This window comes from Phoxinus phoxinus (genome assembly GCF_949152265.1).
Source record: "Phoxinus phoxinus genome assembly, chromosome: 15".
In the NCBI taxonomy this organism is placed as follows: domain Eukaryota; kingdom Metazoa; phylum Chordata; class Actinopteri; order Cypriniformes; family Leuciscidae; genus Phoxinus; species Phoxinus phoxinus.
Window position 1 is genome coordinate 18,036,268 of NC_136890.1, and position 20,062 is coordinate 18,056,329.

The window sequence follows — 20,062 nt, forward strand, 5'->3', positions numbered from 1 at the left end:
GTAAAAACATATGTTGTCATAGCGTATTGATCATATGTGACCCTGGTCCACAAAACCAGTCACATGGGTCAACTTTAAATTGAGATTTATACATCATCTGAATAAATAAGCTTTCCATTGATGTATGGTTTGTTAGGATATGACAATATTTGGCCGAGATACAACTATTTGAAAATATGGAATCTGAGGGTGCAAAAAAAATTAAACATTTAGAAAATCGCCTTTAAAGTTGTCCATTTATGTTCGCCGTTGTGCTGCATTCACTCACAAAAATAAATGTTTTATATATTTACGGAAGGAAATAAATCTTTAGTTAATATCCTAATGATTTTTGGCATAAAAAAAAAGAAAGATAATTTTGACCCAAACAATGTACTGGCTATTGCCACAAATATACCCGTGTGACATGTGACTGGTTTTGTGATCCTGGGTCACATATAATCTTTTACAGTGATATTCACAAACATTCTTTTTTAGACTGTGTTGAACAAACCTGCAATATCACTTCCAGCGAAATCAATCATTTGTGTAAATAATTGAATGCTTGACTCAAAAGTTAATGAAATGCAGTCAGTGTGACAAGTAGACTGCCTTTCAAATGGAGAAACATAATGTTTACAGGCTCCACCCACAGCAACACAATACATTAACAACACATTTACTGCCTTTGTATTCATGTGATTCTAAAAGGTTTGTGTACTCCATTATTTCCACCATTTCGTATTCATACATTTTGTCGCTTGTCCAGGTTCTTAATCATAACCTTTGATTTCTATGGCCATGTCTGATTGATAATGAAAGAGGACCTCGCATAGACAGACTGACCCTTTCAATAAACAAAGTATTGTTTACATTCTTTACTTGAGTGGTGAATCAGTTACACCCACATTAGCACAAAATGGAGGTGGGCAGCAGCAGACACCTTCAGGCACACAATGCTATCTGAGATGTGACTTTATGAGAGCTATTTTACACCAGAGCTTTACATGAGGACTGCAGTCTATAATTCATAGGTCTTTCGCCCTCCCATCTCTGTCTGCAATGAACGAAAATTAGTTTACTGTTTTGTTTTTTTCACACATTATGTCCTAATCCAAACTATAAAAAATGTATAGAGGGAAAATCTCTTAAAATATTTTAACCATTTAATACTCACCGGCTGTCTCTTTTAATACCTTAAAAAAAAAAATAATAATAATTTCCATAACATCTGGATTTTTTGTTTTTGACTTAAATTGGCCCCAAAGCAACCTTGCTATATTGGATACTACCAGTCACATTTCTGAAAAATATGTATATTTTTTACACATGCTTTTGTGAAGGTAAAATAAGAGTTTAATTTTTAAAGTACAAAATAATATTTTATGTAATTATAATTGTTTGTAGTAGTTTATTTATGTGTTACTACTGGTACACACAATTATATACAAAAACAATATTTTTTTATTTTACACATACAGTAGCCTACCGTTCAAAGGTTTTGGGTCGTTACGATTTGTAAAATATTTTTGAAAGAAGTCTCTTGCTTAAAGCTGCATTTATTTTATCAACATATCAAGAAATATGTCTTCTTATTATCAATGTTGAAAACAGTTGTGCTACTTAATATTTTAAAGACCAGAATTTATTTGAAATAGAAATCTTTTTGGCAATGGGAAAGCCTTTGCTGTCACTTTTGATCAATTTAATGCATCCTTCCTGAATAACTAGGGATGCGTTAAATCTTTGAAAAAGAAAAATCTTAATGACCCCAAACTTTTGAATGGTTGTCTATGTCATTTACTATTTTAATATAATTGCAGCTCATTGTCCTAGTTGTAGAACATTTGGTATGTGCATTGTGTTTGGATTATTTTTTTTAGACTAGTCTCTCACTGTTTTAGAGTAGCACTAAAACACAAAATGAGCACAAACTGTAGTGTTATACAGTAATGCTCAATTACACTACATCATCTTCCCCTTGTTAGTGGATTCACAAAGGGTTGTTTTACAGGAAAAAATTTCCTTTCCCTTGAGAAAATAGTTGTTATCCTCCATCTGGAACCAGTTGCTCAAGTCTCTACATACAGTGCACAGTATGCACGACATGAATTGTCACTTCTGGTGTTGACCCTAATTCTGAGCCATTACATTAACAAAGGAAGCTTATATCCGCCTTCACAAAGCTGTTCCATTAATGAATGAGCAAAAGTATTCATAAACAACACGTGAATGGTTCAGACAGTCGGTGCTATTCAAATCAACAGACGCCATTTACACCTAAACAACTATATGGAAAACAGCCATCAAATTGCAAATATTTGACTATTTGTTGAAACAATGCTGCAAAGGCTGTGTAGGTTTACGTGATGTATTAAAAAAATAACCTAAATGTAAAATAAATGAGCTAAACGCGAAACAATATCGAACAAAATCAAATCCCTTCATAATGAGAAAGACAGTTTCTTGGTGGAAAAAATAGCTGTAGGCTACGTGCTATACTAATTGTAGTTTGTCTTCGAAAGACACGATGAAAGTGAGAAATCATGCTGCATTTTTTTATAATCTATGATCATCATTAGCCATGCAAATAAATGCATCATAAAAGAATGACAATATAGCCTAGTTGTATATAAGAATATATTTACTGTAGTCAAATTAATATCGTTGGGTCTAGCCTAATGTGTGTAGTATATTTGCAACTGCTAAGAACAATAATATTGCATTTTGTATTCACCTCAAACAGCCAAATCAACCGACAGTAGCTTGCTTCAGGCGCTAAAACGACACCAACAAAACTTGAGTGATTTACGCATTCTGTGAGCGTTTCTTATTTTCTGCATTAAACACACTAAGTAGCATAAAAAAACTATACATCTGGATTGAGAATTCAGAGCCGTTTCCCTGTAGGCTACTGCCATTGTGACAGAATGCCGGAATTATTATTAATTCTATTGTTGCTGTTTCTACCGCAAGAGGTCGCTGATGCGCCACATGATGCGCCACGAGGCAACAGATAAATCGTGTAAAATTTGTCAAAAGTAGCTATAACCTTGGTCTGACTGTCACTATAGGTCTATGTTCAGAAATATACACAACCTTCCATAAAACAGCTCAACAATGTCCTGTTTAACCAAACTGGAAATGTCAGCGCTTGAATGATTGTGAGAAACTTTTCTCACTGGTCTGTAGAGAATATGATGCATTTACACTGTGTGTGGCATCCTGGGAAAAGTGGTTATAAAATAGATGGCAATCCAATAATGATAGTTGGTAAGTACAGTAAATATTTACAGTAGGTCATTACAGTTTTAATTCGCAGGTACTGAGAGAGGCAATCAATCACAGAGGATGTTACAAAATATATGACCTATGAGTAAGAGTTTTGAGAAAGTATTGCGCTGTTCATATGGTTTTCTTACGGGAAGTTAATCACCTGTTCTAACTTTACCTGTTTTACCTTGTTTATTTTAAAAAAAAAAGTTATGTTTAAAGGCTATCCTTATGTAGAGCAGCAGCACTATGATGGTTTTGTTGTAATGCAAATGGGGTTAACTGTGTGTCCAGAGGGAGTGTGTTTCAGTGATGTAGTATGTAAGCATTTGTGGCTTTAGCATGCTCAGGCAGGATTGCGCTGTACAAAGCTCTCTTCAGCACTCTCAAGTCTTTGTCTTTCTGCCAAAAAAGAAATGGGAGAAACAGATCTGTGGAAAGAAAAGGCCCAATGCATAAAGGTTGGGAACTCACAACATAACTGCATGTATGGGCAAGATGGTGGAATGACTGCAGCTCAGGTGGGCTAAACACTCTGAAAAATGCAGTCGGGTGAGATTTTAGATTAGGGAGGGGGGGTCTGTCGACAGGTGCTGACTCCTAGAAAGGAAACAAAAGACAGAGCAAGACTTGTTTGTGGATTCTAAAAAAGATCCAGGGAAGGAAAAGAGGGATGGTGACGTTCCAAAAGGAATTACTGTTGGGTTCAAAAGTCTAAGAGCATCTTAAAATTCAACGGAAAAAATAAAGAAAGAAAGTTGATTTCGGAAGATCAATGTCACACATTTCCTTTCATTTTGATTTCATTATATTTCAAATGTTTCTGTTTCTCTTGTGTTACACCGTTCAAAAATACAAAAACTTTCTGAAATTTCAGATTAGAATCCCATACCAAAATATATATTAGGCCTACCATTGGCTTCTTTTATTCAGAAAGGAAGGATACATCAAATTGATCAAAAGTAACAGTAAAGATATTTATAATGTTACAAAATATCTCTATTTTAAATAAATGGCTATTTTCATCAAATAATCCTGGGAAAAAGTATCTCAGTTTCCAAAATCAGCATATTAGAATGACTTCTGATGGATCACGTGACACCGAAGACTGATGCTGAAAATTCAGCTATTCAGAAATAAATGTATTCATAATATTAATAAATGAATATTATTATTTATAATAATTTTAAAATAGCCTATTAAAATACAAAAACGTTTAAATTGTAGTAATATTTGCTCACATCCTTAGTGAGCCCTGACCTTTTAATAAGATTTAATTACATATTATATAATATTATCATGTCATATATTAGCACAAGTTAAGAATTTTCTGTACAATTGCCTCTTTCTGTATGTAAATGTAGTCTAATAAAGTAGCTTATTTGCGCATAGTATCAATTTTAGGTTTATAACAGCAGGAAATGTGTTTCTCAAGAACAGTGATGGTACAACAAGGAAACCATTCATCTCTCTAGCCGGCTGCACTGGCGTGTTGATACATGGAGAGGAGGGTAGATCGGACCAAATTACGACCTGATTCTTTTATTTTGAGTGTTTTGCCTGCCTGCGTGAGTAATTCAGTTTAACCACATCTCTGTGATACACATCTTTATGAAATCTAAACACTCATGCCAGCTTAGATTAAAACATTTAACCAATATTGTTGTCTTCTTTCACCATAAATTGTTAAACTAATGTAAAATGCAGTTTTATTAATTTTTACTTGATTTGATTGCAGCTCAGTTTTAGCCCATGTTGGGGGTGGTATGGTGGGGTGGGGGTGATAGACAGCAGGCAATTCATTGCTTTTGGTTTGTCTCCTCCCATAAGGCACCTGTGGTGGTAGGTCATGCAGACAAAGGCAGAAGGAGTGGGTTGGCCTTCAACCAGCCAATAAGAAGGCAGAGAGGCATGTTCATGGAAAGCACAGATCACTCGAGCTCAGTGACAATTCAAAGTTGAGTGAGGAACGATTCTGGCGCTCAAAACTCAACTTGTTAAGGAGCATTGCACGGCTTAGAAAACACTGAAGATAAGGAATGGCGGTCACTAATTTCCACTACATTACCCGGATGAGCAGTGGCTTCAAAGTCTACATCTTAGAGGGTAATTATCACATTTTATCTCTTAATACGAGTTTAAACTAAGAATTACATGATGTCTGCATGTTATCTGCATTAAAACAATAATCAGTAGCAGAAGGAAAATGTACTGCACAACTGGAATTTATTATCTTGAACTGTCTGGCCATTTTAATGTGCACTCTTAAAAATGAAGGTTACAAAAGGGTTTGTTCACAGTGATGCCATGAAGCACCATTTTTGTTTCCCAAGAGAAGCTTTCAGTGAACAGTTTAAAAAGAACCATAGAAACGAAATAACCTTTTTTCACTATAATTTTTTTTTTTTTTTGCAATGGAAAGGTTCAATGGATGTTAAAGGTTCTTCATTGAAAAAAGGACCTTTATTTTTTAATAGTTTATATTATTTGGTGATATTATACATTATATTTATTCATGTAGCTAATTCGTATTTAAATATAAATGCATAAAAAAATCCACATATGCATTTTCAGAAGGTTTCAAGTAAGAAAAGAGGCTGGAAAACCCCTTTAACTACTGACAAAAATTATGATGCTCTGTTATTATGAAGGTTAGTTGAGAAGAGTTGAGATGAAGACAGGCTTGATGCGTGTTTTAGGCTGCAAATGAAAGAGACGAGGAAAGGATGTGGGTCTGTTATTTGGTCTTTAATCTCCCCAAGAAAAATATCCCTCCCTGAGGCACTAAAAATCAGTCATCAGTCAAGGTTTAAGGTGTGGTTTACACCCAATCCCCCATCCACTGTCATGCAAAGTCAACCTGCCTTGTCACAGTCCACTGCTTAGGAGATTTTTTGAGTGTGTGTAAGAGAAAGAGGGTTCTGCCAACAATGCCCCCTCATCATCCAAGCCATTTGAGCATTTAGTAAACTTTATCCGCTTGAAGTCTGATAGTGCCTAGCGCTAAACTTCATCCATGCAGTGGTAAAATACCTCAGATGTTAATCACCAATCAAATCAGCACAGGTCCCGACTGGTCTAATATGTGGTTGGTTTGATATCCACAGCCCATGATCTTGTTTTTACTACAAGTTAAAAGTCAAATGATTGTCGTAGCAAACATTCGAGTATAAAATCTTAACTGACTGTGGTAATCATTAATTAGAGTTACTTTAAGTCACATGTTGCACAAAATCTCTAACAAGAGGATGTTGTGAAAGCCAATATCAATGGTCAAAAGCTGGTTCAAAGGCAATGTTAGCATGTTCCATACAATGCTATGGGCAGGTATACTTAACCTGGTTCAAAACAAGACTTCAAAACTTTTTTACAAATTTAAAAAATGAGGGATTTATTTTATTTTATACTATATATATTTTTTTATTATGCATTATCATTTGAGAAGTTATTTATTTGTGATTTGTTTAACTAGGATTTGTTTTTATTTATTTATTTATTTGTCTGGAGACATTCCAAACTTTTTTGGAATCTGTTTTTTTGCGAGTGAAAAGTATTGTCTTAGGTTTAGCACTTAATGAACAAAACATTTGAACCCCGCAAAACTTATTTTGAGACTATTAAAGTTCATGAGCTCTTAATGAGCTCTAAACCATTATCAGTTGTAGCATGTTGCAGATTGTGTGTCTTTAATGACAACACCTTTGCATGACACTGTTGATGATATTAGCATGTGAATGGTGATGTGTATTTCAGTTTGGATTAGTCTGTTACTATCGTTATGTTGGGTAAACATTCTGTGAACCACATGCTTTAACCTACAAAGCCTGTTTTGCACCTCAAAGCAGTTTGAACAAGCCAGTAAGATATTAATTTGTTCACTGATGTCGTTTTTTTTTTTTTGCCTTGAATGTTTTCCAACATTTGAATGACATTTACCGTTAGTGGTGAATCAGCTGGGTAGTTCTACAGTAACACTCACAGAGCCAGTTGATCTTGCTCTGCCACTTAACGGAGTTTACATTTAACGGTGGCCCAACAACGTTTTTTCCCACAATTAAGATACACACGCAGTGATGCAATTCCAAGGATTAAGAGTCAGTTGTTTACTTGTTTGCCACACCTTTTCACAAGTAAGCGAATCAGTGACTGGCAATGACCGTGTGAGCACCCTGCAGCGATGTCATTTATCATAATCTGAAGTCACACGGGCATGTGTTCATCTTTTCACAGGACAGCCCAATCTGAGAAGTGAAGACAGATTTCGCCACATGACGAGCGACAGGGTGCGGATGCGCCCTGCACATCCGATGAAGCGCAAAATCAGTTCAGAGAGAGGAGGGACACTTGAGGAGAGGTAATGGACCATGTACCTTCCAACATGGAAGCAATAACCAGTAGAATAAGAGGGACTGAAGAAGAGGAGTTAGTTTTGTCATTTATTTTTGAACTTTCTGTTTCAGAAGAGGGAGGGCCATTAGAAACAGCCTGGCCAACAGTTCCCGCAGATCATCTGGGTTCAGTATTCCTGAAAGCCCCACATCTACATGGAGCCCAACGGCCAGCCCCACTCACCTGATCCCCAGCCCAGTGTACTCCACCCCAGTCATGGACGAGCCTCTCGCCCTAATCAAGAAACCACGCCCAGAACCAGAGAAAGCAGAAAGCCAAAACAAAGCCACATCAGTCAAACAAATACAGGTGATTACTACTACTGGAAAATGATTACGGCATGTTTTATATCAAAATATGTTTATTTTATTTTGTATTATAATTAAAAACAACACTAAAATTGTACTATTTATTAAAAATATATAAATAATAATATAATATTAATATATATATATATAATATATATTTAACTTATAAACATAATATAACATATTTAAATCGACAGTCGGGCCAGTGGCCCCATCAATAAAAGTAATAAATATATCAAATAAAATAGCCTTAATTATTGTTTTAGTTGTTTTTGATCCATGTAAACTTAACTAAGGTTATGACAACAAAAACTACTAGCCTTACTCGTATAAATTTTAAATATTCCTAAAGTCAGTCAGTAATAAAATAAGAACAAATAATCAAATTATGAGCAATGGCACAAATAAATACAACAGAACAAACATATACACAATAAATAAAATAAAAATTTCAGGTTGTTCATGCAAGTCTAAACTAGATATTCAGGTACAGTAATAGTAATCAAATGTAAAATATCACAGTTTAAAGTCTTAACTTTAATAAGGGTTAATCTATATTTATAGAGTGATCCATTCAAGAGCAGTGAGCGTTTTTTTCTTCTTCTTTTGTTTGATTAACATATGCAAACAGACAGCAGCAGGAATATTAGGCTGCTGTCACTGTAAGAGCTGTACGAATCGTTACACATGCATTTTATTTCTCACGTGTTCATGTTCACTTAAGACATAACCGACTATGATTACGATGATACTGGACAAGAGTGTGGAAATATGTGCGTTCAAGCTCAGGAAGACGAGAAAGTGTACTCGCGCGCAGTAAATATGCAGCGTTCGCGATTACCAACCTGAGAGACGCGGGTAGTTTTGTGTCTTTTTTCGCTTAAATATTTAAGTTGGCAAGACTTAAAACCATGCGCAAATCTTCAACTTTCATGAAGATGCAGCATTGGCCCAATCGGGCAAGTGACAGTTCCGTCAACTGGCCCGAGAGTCTTTCACGCTGACCCCGTCCTTATTGTTGAGCCCTGACTCCTTCAGCAGTACGTGCTGGCTTAACACACTGTGCATTATACCTCTATATCCTGAGGCCACCGCAGTCTGTTCATCCTCACTCACTGTCTATGAAACACAACAGAAAGCAGGAAGGCACTTTTGTGTTCCTGAGAGAGTGGCTCTTTAGAGTGCGGACAGGCCTCTGCCTGTTTCAGATATGCAATCCAGCCGGATTCAGGGAGAAAATGTGAGCAATGGGTGGAGGAATGTTGTCAACAAGTCTCAACACACCAGTGCTGTTGTTGACCTGCTAGTGGCATTAGGGTTGAGAGAGAAACAGTATAGAACCACCAACATAACTGTCCATCTTTCCCTTTTAGTTTCCCATCTTTCCACCAATTTTATTCATTAGCTATTCCGAAAGCTCTGTTATAGATGAGTGAAAAACGGTGTGGCTAAAAGGATTTGCTGACCTTTCCTGTCTTTTTTTTTTCCAGATACGGCCATCTGTCATCACTTGCGTTTCCTCTGCAACAAGGTCAACCAAAAAAGACTGCGATCGCTCCACTGGTAAGAAAAAAAGATATAAATAAGCTTGGCATGCTTCCTTTTGATATGTTTTCATCAGATATTTTTGAGCATCATCTGATTCTATCTCCACTATGTCTCTACAGTTGTTACCCAGCACAGTTATGATCACGTTGAAGAGCACTTCCAGAGGAGTCTCGGGATGAACTACCACAGAGCCGCCTCCATCAGCGTGTCTGTGGATGACCACTTTGCCAAAGCGCTGGGAGATAAATGGCTCCAGCTGAAAGCCTCATCCTCCTCCTGCCATTCATCCGCTTCTTCGTCTTCTTCATCTCCACCCAGCAGTCCAACCTTCATCCACTCACCCGGCAACTGCCAGAGTCCCAAAAGGGCCCACAAAGATTCAATCAGTCCTTCCACAACCACACCCAACTTATGGTCTGAGAAATGAAGAAGAAAAAAGAAATGTTGATGTACATATGACAAAACGGACTTAAAATGCATGTGTATGCCCATGTGTTTCTGCTGTAAAAAGCAAAAGGGAGACTGTTCGATCGTGTTGCAATGGCTGTTAACACTCGATGAGCAAATGAGGGATTGTTAAATTGTCTTTTAAAGGGAGATATTCAATGTCTGACCATTTTCGGATCATTTCATGGTAGCTAAGCATTGTTGGAGTTGGCTTTGTCATTGGTTTCGTGGGTGCCACTGGTTTTTATTTGTTGACTGTGATTGCACTGATTATTGCTAATAACATTTCATTGTCTGTTGGAAGCTTTCTTCTTATAATATGTGCATATTTATATTAGACAGTGAACCGAGATCTTGTGGAGCACTGAGCAAAACAGACTAAAACTTACTAGGTCAGAAAGTTTCATGTTTTAGTAGAAAACAAATGGTTGAGAAAAGAGGTGGGTAACTTTTTGGCATCTCTATATGGACTATTGCTGTTCATTTCAATCCCAGTGTAAATTTCAAGCTTTTATACTATTGTACATATTTGTAATAAACACATTTTTTTAATGCATTCATTGTAGATTTTTTTTTGTGATGATAAAAATTATTATTAACTTATATTTGTAAAAAATATTTAGTAAAAAATCTATCCTGAAATGCACATTCCCCCTATTGTTGCGAATTAATGATCAGAATTGGGGTCAATGTTTTAAAGAAATGAATACTTTAATTTAGCAGGTACACATCAAATTTGACATTGTTACAAAATATTTATATTTCAAATAAATGCTGTTCTTTTGAACTTTCTATTCAAAGAATATTAATAAATGCATTCACAAAAATATTAACCAGCTCAACTGTTTTCAACATCGATGATAATAAGGAATGATGTTCGAGCACCAAATCAGCATATTAGAATGAAGACTAAAATAAAAAATATATATTTTACAGTGTAATAATATTTCACAATATGACTACTTTTACTGTATTTCTGATCCAATAAATGCAGCCTTGGTGTGCATAAGAGTCTTAATTCACAAACAGACCCCAAATTAAACGGTATGCAAATTATTCCTATGAAAAGTATATTTGTCTTTGTAATCTTTCATCAAACTTCTAGTAATAACTTGCTCAGACAGTTGTCAATTTAATCACTTTATGGTTAAACTGCTATTACATCACTCCACAAAAAATAATTTAAACTCTTTAAATGTGTTAAAAACAAGTAAACATACACAGTTATGTCCTCAAAATTGAAAGTGGAAAACGTTAGGGCTCAAACTATTTTCTTAAGTAATCAACATGTGCATTTTACTTGGAATATTTCTTTTGTAAACTCAGGAACAACAGGTTAAGTAAGTAGACTGAAATTCATCTATCAGTAGATGATCTTTAAGGTTTTTTCTAGCTAAATGCTTGGACACATGCAAAGGTCATAGTAGTTGATTTTTTCTAGCGGAAATCAATAGAGCGAAATTTGTGTTTATATAAATTATCGTTATGGGAGGGTACAATTAGCCAGGACGTTATATAAAAAAACACTTGTGTCATCATTTTAGAGGCCAGATTCAAGTTATAAGCTTACCTTGAAGCATCAGCTAAACTGCAAATAGATTTGACCTTCTTAGATGGTTTATGATAAATAGGAAACAGTTGGAAAACAACTTTCCATGGTTGCTAAAAAAAAAAAACACACATCAACTGCCAGTTAGATCAGATGCAAAACTTGTCAATCACAAGATCAGGTTCAAGAAGCTGAGAAACAGGTTTGAATGAAGATTTTCTGGCACAAAGGTACTGTAAGAAGCCATTGAACAGAGTTCAAAGAAGTCCTGTTGCCAAAAGCCCTGCCTTCCACACTCTTTTGCAGGCTTGACTGGCCTCATACAGGGGAGAGTCTAGTGTTTCTCAGAGAACAAAATGACTCATGCTCAGTGGCTCAGATCTCGAGGTGTTGCAGTAACATGATGTCCTTCTGGAATGTGGACACCTCAAGGCAACTTTAAGTCACATGAAAAGTTAGCATAGATGACATCATTGTCTAGCAGAGCAGATCCGCACAAAATATATAACTAGCAAGATCAACAATACTATTAACATTTTGTTACTTTGATTGCTTCATACATTTGCATTATTTTATGCCACCAGAGTACAAACATTAGCAATATGGGAAACACTTTGCAATAAGGTCCTATTAGTCAACGTTTGCTATTGTATTAACTATCATTAAATTACATAAAGCAATAGGTTTGTTACAGTATTTATCTTATATGTACTATTTAATACAATTATTGTTAACTATTTAAGTTCATTGTAGTTCCTGTAAGCCAAATCCATTAAATAATATGAACAGATTTTTTTGTTTTAATTATGTATTAGTAAATCTTGAAATAACATTAAATAAGTTGAATAAATGCTATTTTTCATTGTTAGTTCATGTTAACTGATGTAGTTTTGTTAGCATATGGAACCTTGAATGAGTATAGCATTATTATGAAGAACTATTTATTTTTATTGTTAAGGATTCATTTTAGCATCTTTGTCTCAGATGTCGCTCTATATAATCCATTAGCATAAATAAAAATAGAAACTTGAAAAACCTGAATAGTTGACAGACAGTAAGATGCTATTCCATTGTTACAATTAATGCAGATACAGTAGCTCAGAGAAAGTGGTCTTGGATATATTTAATGAAAAATGTGAAATGTTTGAGTTGATATTGAAATCTTTGACTTCTGATTGCAGACTTCTAAACACAATGCGAGACATTATTGTCATATCTTCTAAAACTCACGTGTTTTTCTGTCAGCAGTGTTCTAATCTCATGAAGTGTGCCATGACTCAAGGTATAACTGTGAATGAGAATTAATCCTCTTTTTTGTGCCCCACAAATGGTTTAAAATGTTTTCACTCATATTGTGAATAACACATCGACTCCAATGGAAGATTCATCTCATAATATTTTTATAAAGCTAATATTTAACACTGTAAGTGGCATCAGCATTCTCTTTCTGCAGTAGAAGGTCTAAACATGCATTTATGCTGTCATTTTCCCTCTGTTATCATGCATGTCAGGTCTGCTGTAATTGAGCCCCATCCCTCAGGCTACACATACTGTGGCTTGTCTTGGAGTGTACTTATGAATCAAAGGGAGGGGGTCTGTGTGGGAGGCTCTGAAGTCAGAATATCATCCTTCAACAATAATCACGTTTGAATCAGCATTTAAAATGGATCAAATGTTTTCATGAGGTTTTCAGAGAAGCAGATTTTTAAAAGGCCGCACCCTCCTATCCATGTCAAAGCATGTGTTGAAACAGATCCCGTCTGACATCAGTCATTGCCTTATATTATATTCATTTCAGGACTAGGGTGGTACCCTTAACAAGAGTACTAAAATAGCAAATATATATAATTCACATTTTCCTTTGCCATGCAAAAAAAAATAATTGTAAACAAAAGTTGTCTAAAAAAACAACTTTATGGTTTTGTTGACTGAAGTAAAGCATACAGTATAAAGATTCTTTGAATAAGAAAGCTAAAGACATTAAACACTAACTTTTAACACTTTTAAGGTTTCTGAGCTTTACAAAGAATTTATTTGATATTTTTATACTCGATTGCAGCCATATTCTGATTTTATATTATTACCCCGAAATTTTCATTTATTTTTTATTGTTCTTTTTTGTGTGCATAATTGTGTAACGCTTATTATCGTCATGTGAAATTCTGAACGAAAGTGCATGAATGCTTATTGTTTATTTAAATCACAGTCTGTGAAATGGGTCCAAGTACACAGAGACTTTTTACTATTTACTTCACTCCAACTGTCCATGTTTGTTCCAGACAGACTGTGGTGGTTGGGGATATTTCAGTGACTCTTTCTGCACATTACTTCGATATGCCAGTAGATGGCTACAAGTGACTATTTTTATGAGTGAGTTATTGAATCATACATGTAACCGATTCATTCAAACACACTGATTAATTCATTACTCAGAGTTGTTCAGCGCTTCTGAGGCTTCGTTTGAAACTCTTTTCGATGATGGATCAAAAGGAATTGTTAATATTCTGTCTAAAATGTAAGTTACACAATATACTATCTTCTTGTTTTATCAAAGAGGCTCTCGCATGTAATCATTTTTAAAGCTTTATTAGGGACCTTTAATTTGGAGCAAGAGAAAGTGAGGGAGTGACTTTATTGTGTCAGACATGTCACTTTGCTCACAGCTGATTAGTCCAATTTCTGTTTGGAATCTCGTACTCAGAACATAACCTCCCCTTGAGCAGGGGCCTATACCATGAAGCCGGTTTAGGTGGCTAATATATAAAATATATACGCTTTAGAATCAATAGATAATGCTTTAAAACAGACAAATCTCTTTATAAACTCACTTCATAACATTCAAGACATGTTCTTCTTGCTGTGTACATGCATTTATATAAGCCCCTAATTCATATTCTTCAATCTTCGACAGAAGAGAGAATTGAATCACGCTGACTCTCTCGCGAAATTCTGTGAATCGCAGTATCTCTGTTTATGGCATGTGATTGGCTGTTCACGACTGATGTCACACTTTCATGTGCATGCGCTCCATGCCTGAGTTGACAGAGAATGTCTGATTGGATTGGGGGCTTTTCCCCCGTTGTTTTGTAAACTAAAAACTATACAAAACCATAACCCTGAGTTTATTCATATTATGCCCCCGTGTAGCATAAGTTGCTATGGCGATGAACACCGCTAAAAGCCAAGCCACTTTCTTGGTGCATGGTTGGCAACTTGGAACAAACTAAACTGAAACATGCTTGGCAATCCACCTAAACCCGCTTCATGGTATAGGCCCCTGCTCTGTTAGGCTATGTTTATATTCGGATGTGGAGAGTTGTGGGTAATAACGCTCTTGCTAGAGTGATATTTTTATTTAGTTATATTATGTTGACAGTAGGCCTACAAATATGAACTCAGAATTGCAGGTTTATTTTTTTTCTCAGAATTGTGAGGTACAAAGTATAATTAATCAATATATAAAGTATAATTAAGTATAAATTATATACTTCTAAAGTATAGTTAAGAATATATAATAATAAAGTCCAAACTTCAAGATATAAACTCGCAATTCAGACAAAAAAAGTCTGAAATGTAAATGAGAACACCACCATAACATACAAGGGACTTGCAGTTACTTATTAGACTTGTGTGTCCAAACTTACTTAGCAATGCAAGCATGTCCTTGGCTGTTTTAATTTACTTTTGGAAAAGAAGCTTCATAGTCAGACTCAAAACCTTCTGATTAATGCAGACTCGACCTTTATGTTGTGGAGCACTCCCTGCATTATTCCAGTAATTAAGTGTTCATGCTTCTGACTCACTTCCGTAGGATTACAGTTCAAAAATATATTCAACCAAACCTTCACATTCCCACCTTCACCGGTCTGACAGACAGGTAAGTCAGCACCAGCACAGTCTGTGACACATCAACTGTCTGCACCTCTTCTGCCTGCTCCTCAGGCTTGGCTGCATTAACAGGGAGGCTATAGGCAACATCTGTGCGATTTATTCACATAGGGAGGATGGTGGACTAGTCATTTTGCTGCTTTTCGTTTTTGCAGCACTCTTTTCATTTTTTCCCCTAAAGGCATTTAAGTCAGGGCAGCACAAGCCGAGGCTTTAGTCAGGGATTTTTTTAAGGGGGAAGAAGCCTTACCATACAGGCCACAGCAAGTCTTTTAGGTCACAGTCACACACACACACACACAACATATGCACACATACACATGCAGACATTCCTCACTACTGAGAAAATTGCTTTGAGTGATCCTACCGATCCTGTTTGGCAAGGGAATGGAGGGAGGGAATGGGTGGACGAAGAAGCGACAGATGGAGGAAAAAATGAGGAAAGATGTACTGATAGACAACATGTTTCTTGTGAACTACTTTTAAGGGGTTTATTTGCATGTTGAATCAGGTTTAACTGTAACAATTTAGGGATTTTTTTTTTTTTACCATGGAAAAAATCACTATGCTGTTAGTTATTTTGAGAATCTAATGAGGAAATGGTGTAAAAAAAACAAACCTGTGTAAGTATGGTTATAAGGTTCACCCTTTTTGCTATAATTCGCAATATGTTTTCAGTAAGTGAGACCTAATGTATTCTGTTTATTAATGAATGGGATTAGAAGGAGATTACAAATATATGGATCAAGTTCAGAGCATAGAAACCAGGGCAAAATTGTTCAAAAGAATTCTGATAGGATTTGATCACAAAATCCAATCTTTGGATAAAATCATCAGTTTGTGTTGTTCAAAACTTTTAAGTAAAATTGGGATACCTTTGATGGAAAAAAAAAAAAAAAAAAAAAAAAACAGTATTATACTGATCCCAGAAGAAGGGTGGATTTCAGGAACAGAATGTAATAAAACTATAAAACTGTTCAAAAAATACTATATTTGTTTCATTTAATATACATACACATTTATAAATAATATAAACAAATATTATGTGCACAATAAATGGTTTGATGATGACATAGATTAATCTAAATCTAGAACAAATCATCAACAAACACTACACATTTGTTTTTCTATCATGTTGGGGGCTTTCCAATGTATTCTTTTCATACTGAACTAATGATATTTCTATCACTAACCCATAAACCTAACCCTCACACAAACCTTTTTTTAATATTTAGATTTCATTCTGCGCATACTGTTGCTAATCCCCACAACGTAGGTGATTTTAGGTTTTACTGATTATGGGGCACTTGTCCCACCTCTGCTTTAAAAATAGCAGTAAAATAAAATGTAAATAATTGATTATGAATTTAAGTTTTACTGGCATCTAGTGGCTATTATTTGAATTGCTTTGTGTTCTTGTGTTATAGCTGGAAGCTAATAACCAAAGAGATTAACAGTTAGGAATTTGTTTTTAATTTCAACTGAGTGGCATAGTGGTTAAAGACCCGGTGTAGTAACCCAATGGTTGTCGGTTCTGCATCCACAAATAATGACCCTATAAACCATAACCATTTTGGATATGCAATGTGTGCAATATCCACATATAAAACTTAATGAGCATAGGCCTAAATGTTTGTCACCACCAGTAAACTGATATTAAACTCATACATTTTAGATTTAATTCATAAACTGTCATTTGCTTTTTCCAGAACCAAAGTCAGCAAAGCATTGCATTAAACTGGTAGTGGCTGACATCCGATGCCCAGCTAACAAAAAATATGTTCCGAGAAGGTTTTAATAACGTTACCATTAAGTACAAATGTCGTCTGTGTTCGAAATCGCCCCTTATACCCATATTCACTATTCCCTTCATTAGTCCACTATATAGTTCACTTGACGGAGTGAATAAAAGTGTGAGTGAGCGAATTATGACACTTTTGCGTAGTTTGAGTTTGCCGTTCATAAATAATTTGACACTTAGTAACTGGCAGCTCCAGTAGAAAGGAAAAGATGCATCTTTAACTCTGTCATGGAAACAACTATGTATAAACCATAATTAAACAATTTCATAATCAATCAAAAATAAATATTCCTGACATTTCACTGTAGGAAGCAACATTGGACCAATGGTTTGGAAAATGAATGGATGGATGGATGATTCAGCTGTGGGCGCCATCTTCTGGGGCGATTGAAAGGCATCATTTCATTGCATGATTTATAAACAATGAAAATTTTTGAAAATGCGGTCCACATCTTTAGAAACGCCCACTTTTGTTCAGGAGAGACCCCAAACTCAATTTATTCGGTGTGACCCTCACAGTGCATTATGGGTATTATCAAGCTGCTGAGTGCATCGGTTGTACCAATGGTTGGATCATAGGCTGAATCCGAAAATGCCGAAATGCTCTGTCCATTAAAAACTTACACTTATATATACACACATGTAAACATAAATAAAATATTACACATATATACACACACATATATATATATATATATATATATTAAAGTTTTTTTTTTCTTGGTTATGCGAATGTTAAGGGAACATTCCATTTTATAATTTTGCAAACATATTGGAAAAGTTAATGTTCTCTAAAAATTCGGAAACATTTAGTAACATTTAAAAAACATTAGTCGAACAGCAGTTTTTGTGCTGCCTTTTTGAGATTATTATTAAAGACCAGATAACTTTAAACAAATGTTTTATTAATGTTACTAGAAAACATATTTTCATAACTTTGAGAGAACCTTGCCACAACGTTAGCTAACATTCTGAGAATGTTCCCTGTTAGCTGGGTAGCTTCTGGCCGTATCTCACTTTAATGTATGAGAGCTAAACAGATGTTTTAAATAGCAGGGTTATCCTTCAGTATGAGAAAATATGAACATGAAATGCCGTGAAACTGAGCCAATTACAGTGTTTTAATAATTCATTTTAAATGTTTTTATTATGGCAGTCCTTCTGCTGTGTAAATATTACTACATTCAGAGGATCCATGTTTGAAAAGCTTTCTGAATAGATTTGTTGTATGTGAGGTGTTGGCAGCAGAGACTCTAGGGAACAGGGTTGCTTTGCCTCCGGCAAGCACTAATATTGGATTATGATTGCAAACCTGTGTACACTATTGTTAAAATAGACTTGTTTATGTGCGGGGGAAAATCTGCCCACTGTTCTTTTCACTGTTATTGTTAATGAAATGATGTCTAGGCAATACTGGCTGTTTCGGTCTTTCTTAATTGAGCATCTCCAGATTCATGTTAACAAGATGTCAAGGTAAAAGAACATTTGAAGAAAAAAAAGCTAACACCATCTATTTAGTTGTCATTGTGAAATGAAAAAAGACTTAGCAATTAAACTAAACAGCACCAAGTACATAAATAAACAAAACCTTGCACTGTACTGGGTAAATTGTCATTGTACCCTATAATGCAGAGATTGATTTAGATAGACGCCAAAGAGTTCTTCTCTTTGTGTTTACAGTTCAGGTCTCCCACAGCTTTTCACATGTTATTATCTGTTATTTCATAAGTGATGTTTTCAGTAGAGGCAGAAAGTATTTCAAATAATCTTGTATTTACCCTTTCACGTGATATTTAACATTTCTCATTCGTTTTTAGCTACCCATTGTGCACTTTATCTCTATAATTACAGTAGCAGGCTTTGTAAAATTGCATGTAATTGGTGGTTATTTTGGGTGTGGTGATTTTTTCAGTCAGTGTATCAATGTCGTTTTGGGCCGTTGCATTGTGTCAATAATAATAAGGCTTCATGAGTCACATTCAAACCTCCTGTACAACAGACTTATCACTTTGCATGTGTTTTCCCTTAACACATAATACAAATAGAAAGGGATGTCATATTACAAATTAGGATTTAAGCTTAAGCAGGCCCTGACCAGGACGTAAAATGATAATATGATTATTGATGATTTAATAGTTTGTTAAAGGCTACATAGAGAAATATAGATATTAAAATATATTTTAAAATGATTTATATAATATAGCCTATATATATATATATATATATATATATATATATATATATAAAACAATTTTTTAACCATGAGTATATATATATATATATATATATATATATATATATATATATATATATATACTCATGGTTAAAAAATTGTTTTTACCTCAGAAATACAAGAGATCATAGTGTTTTAACAGACATATTAGTAAATGTTTAAACTTTTAGTCTATGATTAGACACTGATCTGCAAACATGTATCATGGTATTTACAGAGAGGTTGTCTAAAATTCCATGTGTAAAAATTTTAACAATCCGTTTTAAGCAATTATTGTAAAATAAAAAAAAATGTTATATTAGAATCCATTGTTAGTTATCCCTAGTCCATTTATTTCTTAAGGATTGTGCTATTTATGCTAGGATACACTTGGTTCTCTTAGATGTTTGTAAGTTTTCATCCATTATGTATTGTGTAGCTCCTCCCATTCTGTTTGTTCATGTTATTAATATATTCACATTTAGATATATTATTGTATATTTTTTCTTTTCTTTTACATTCTTTTTCTGTTTAAGTTTAAAGGTAGGGAAGCAACAGCAATAGCAAGCTAGCTTTGAAAGCACTAGATCCCACCCTCCCATAGACCCTCCCAGTCCCAGAGCACTCTTCAAACCACGACATGAACGCGCAGACGCGCACAACCAGAG

General features: G+C 35.0%; 1 protein-coding gene across 1 annotated transcript; it reads left to right on the forward strand.

Moving 5' to 3' along the window:
- Nucleotides 1-4,840: 4,840 nt before the first annotated feature.
- vgll4l (vestigial like 4 like) lies at nucleotides 4,841-10,504 on the forward strand. Its single transcript, XM_079636759.1, has 5 exons — nucleotides 4,841-5,358; nucleotides 7,483-7,606; nucleotides 7,713-7,950; nucleotides 9,440-9,512; nucleotides 9,617-10,504. Exons 1-5 carry the CDS (start codon nucleotides 5,292-5,294, stop codon nucleotides 9,922-9,924), a joined length of 810 nt encoding a protein of 269 aa, XP_079492885.1. The 5' UTR covers nucleotides 4,841-5,291; the 3' UTR covers nucleotides 9,925-10,504.
- Nucleotides 10,505-20,062: the final 9,558 nt, after the last annotated feature.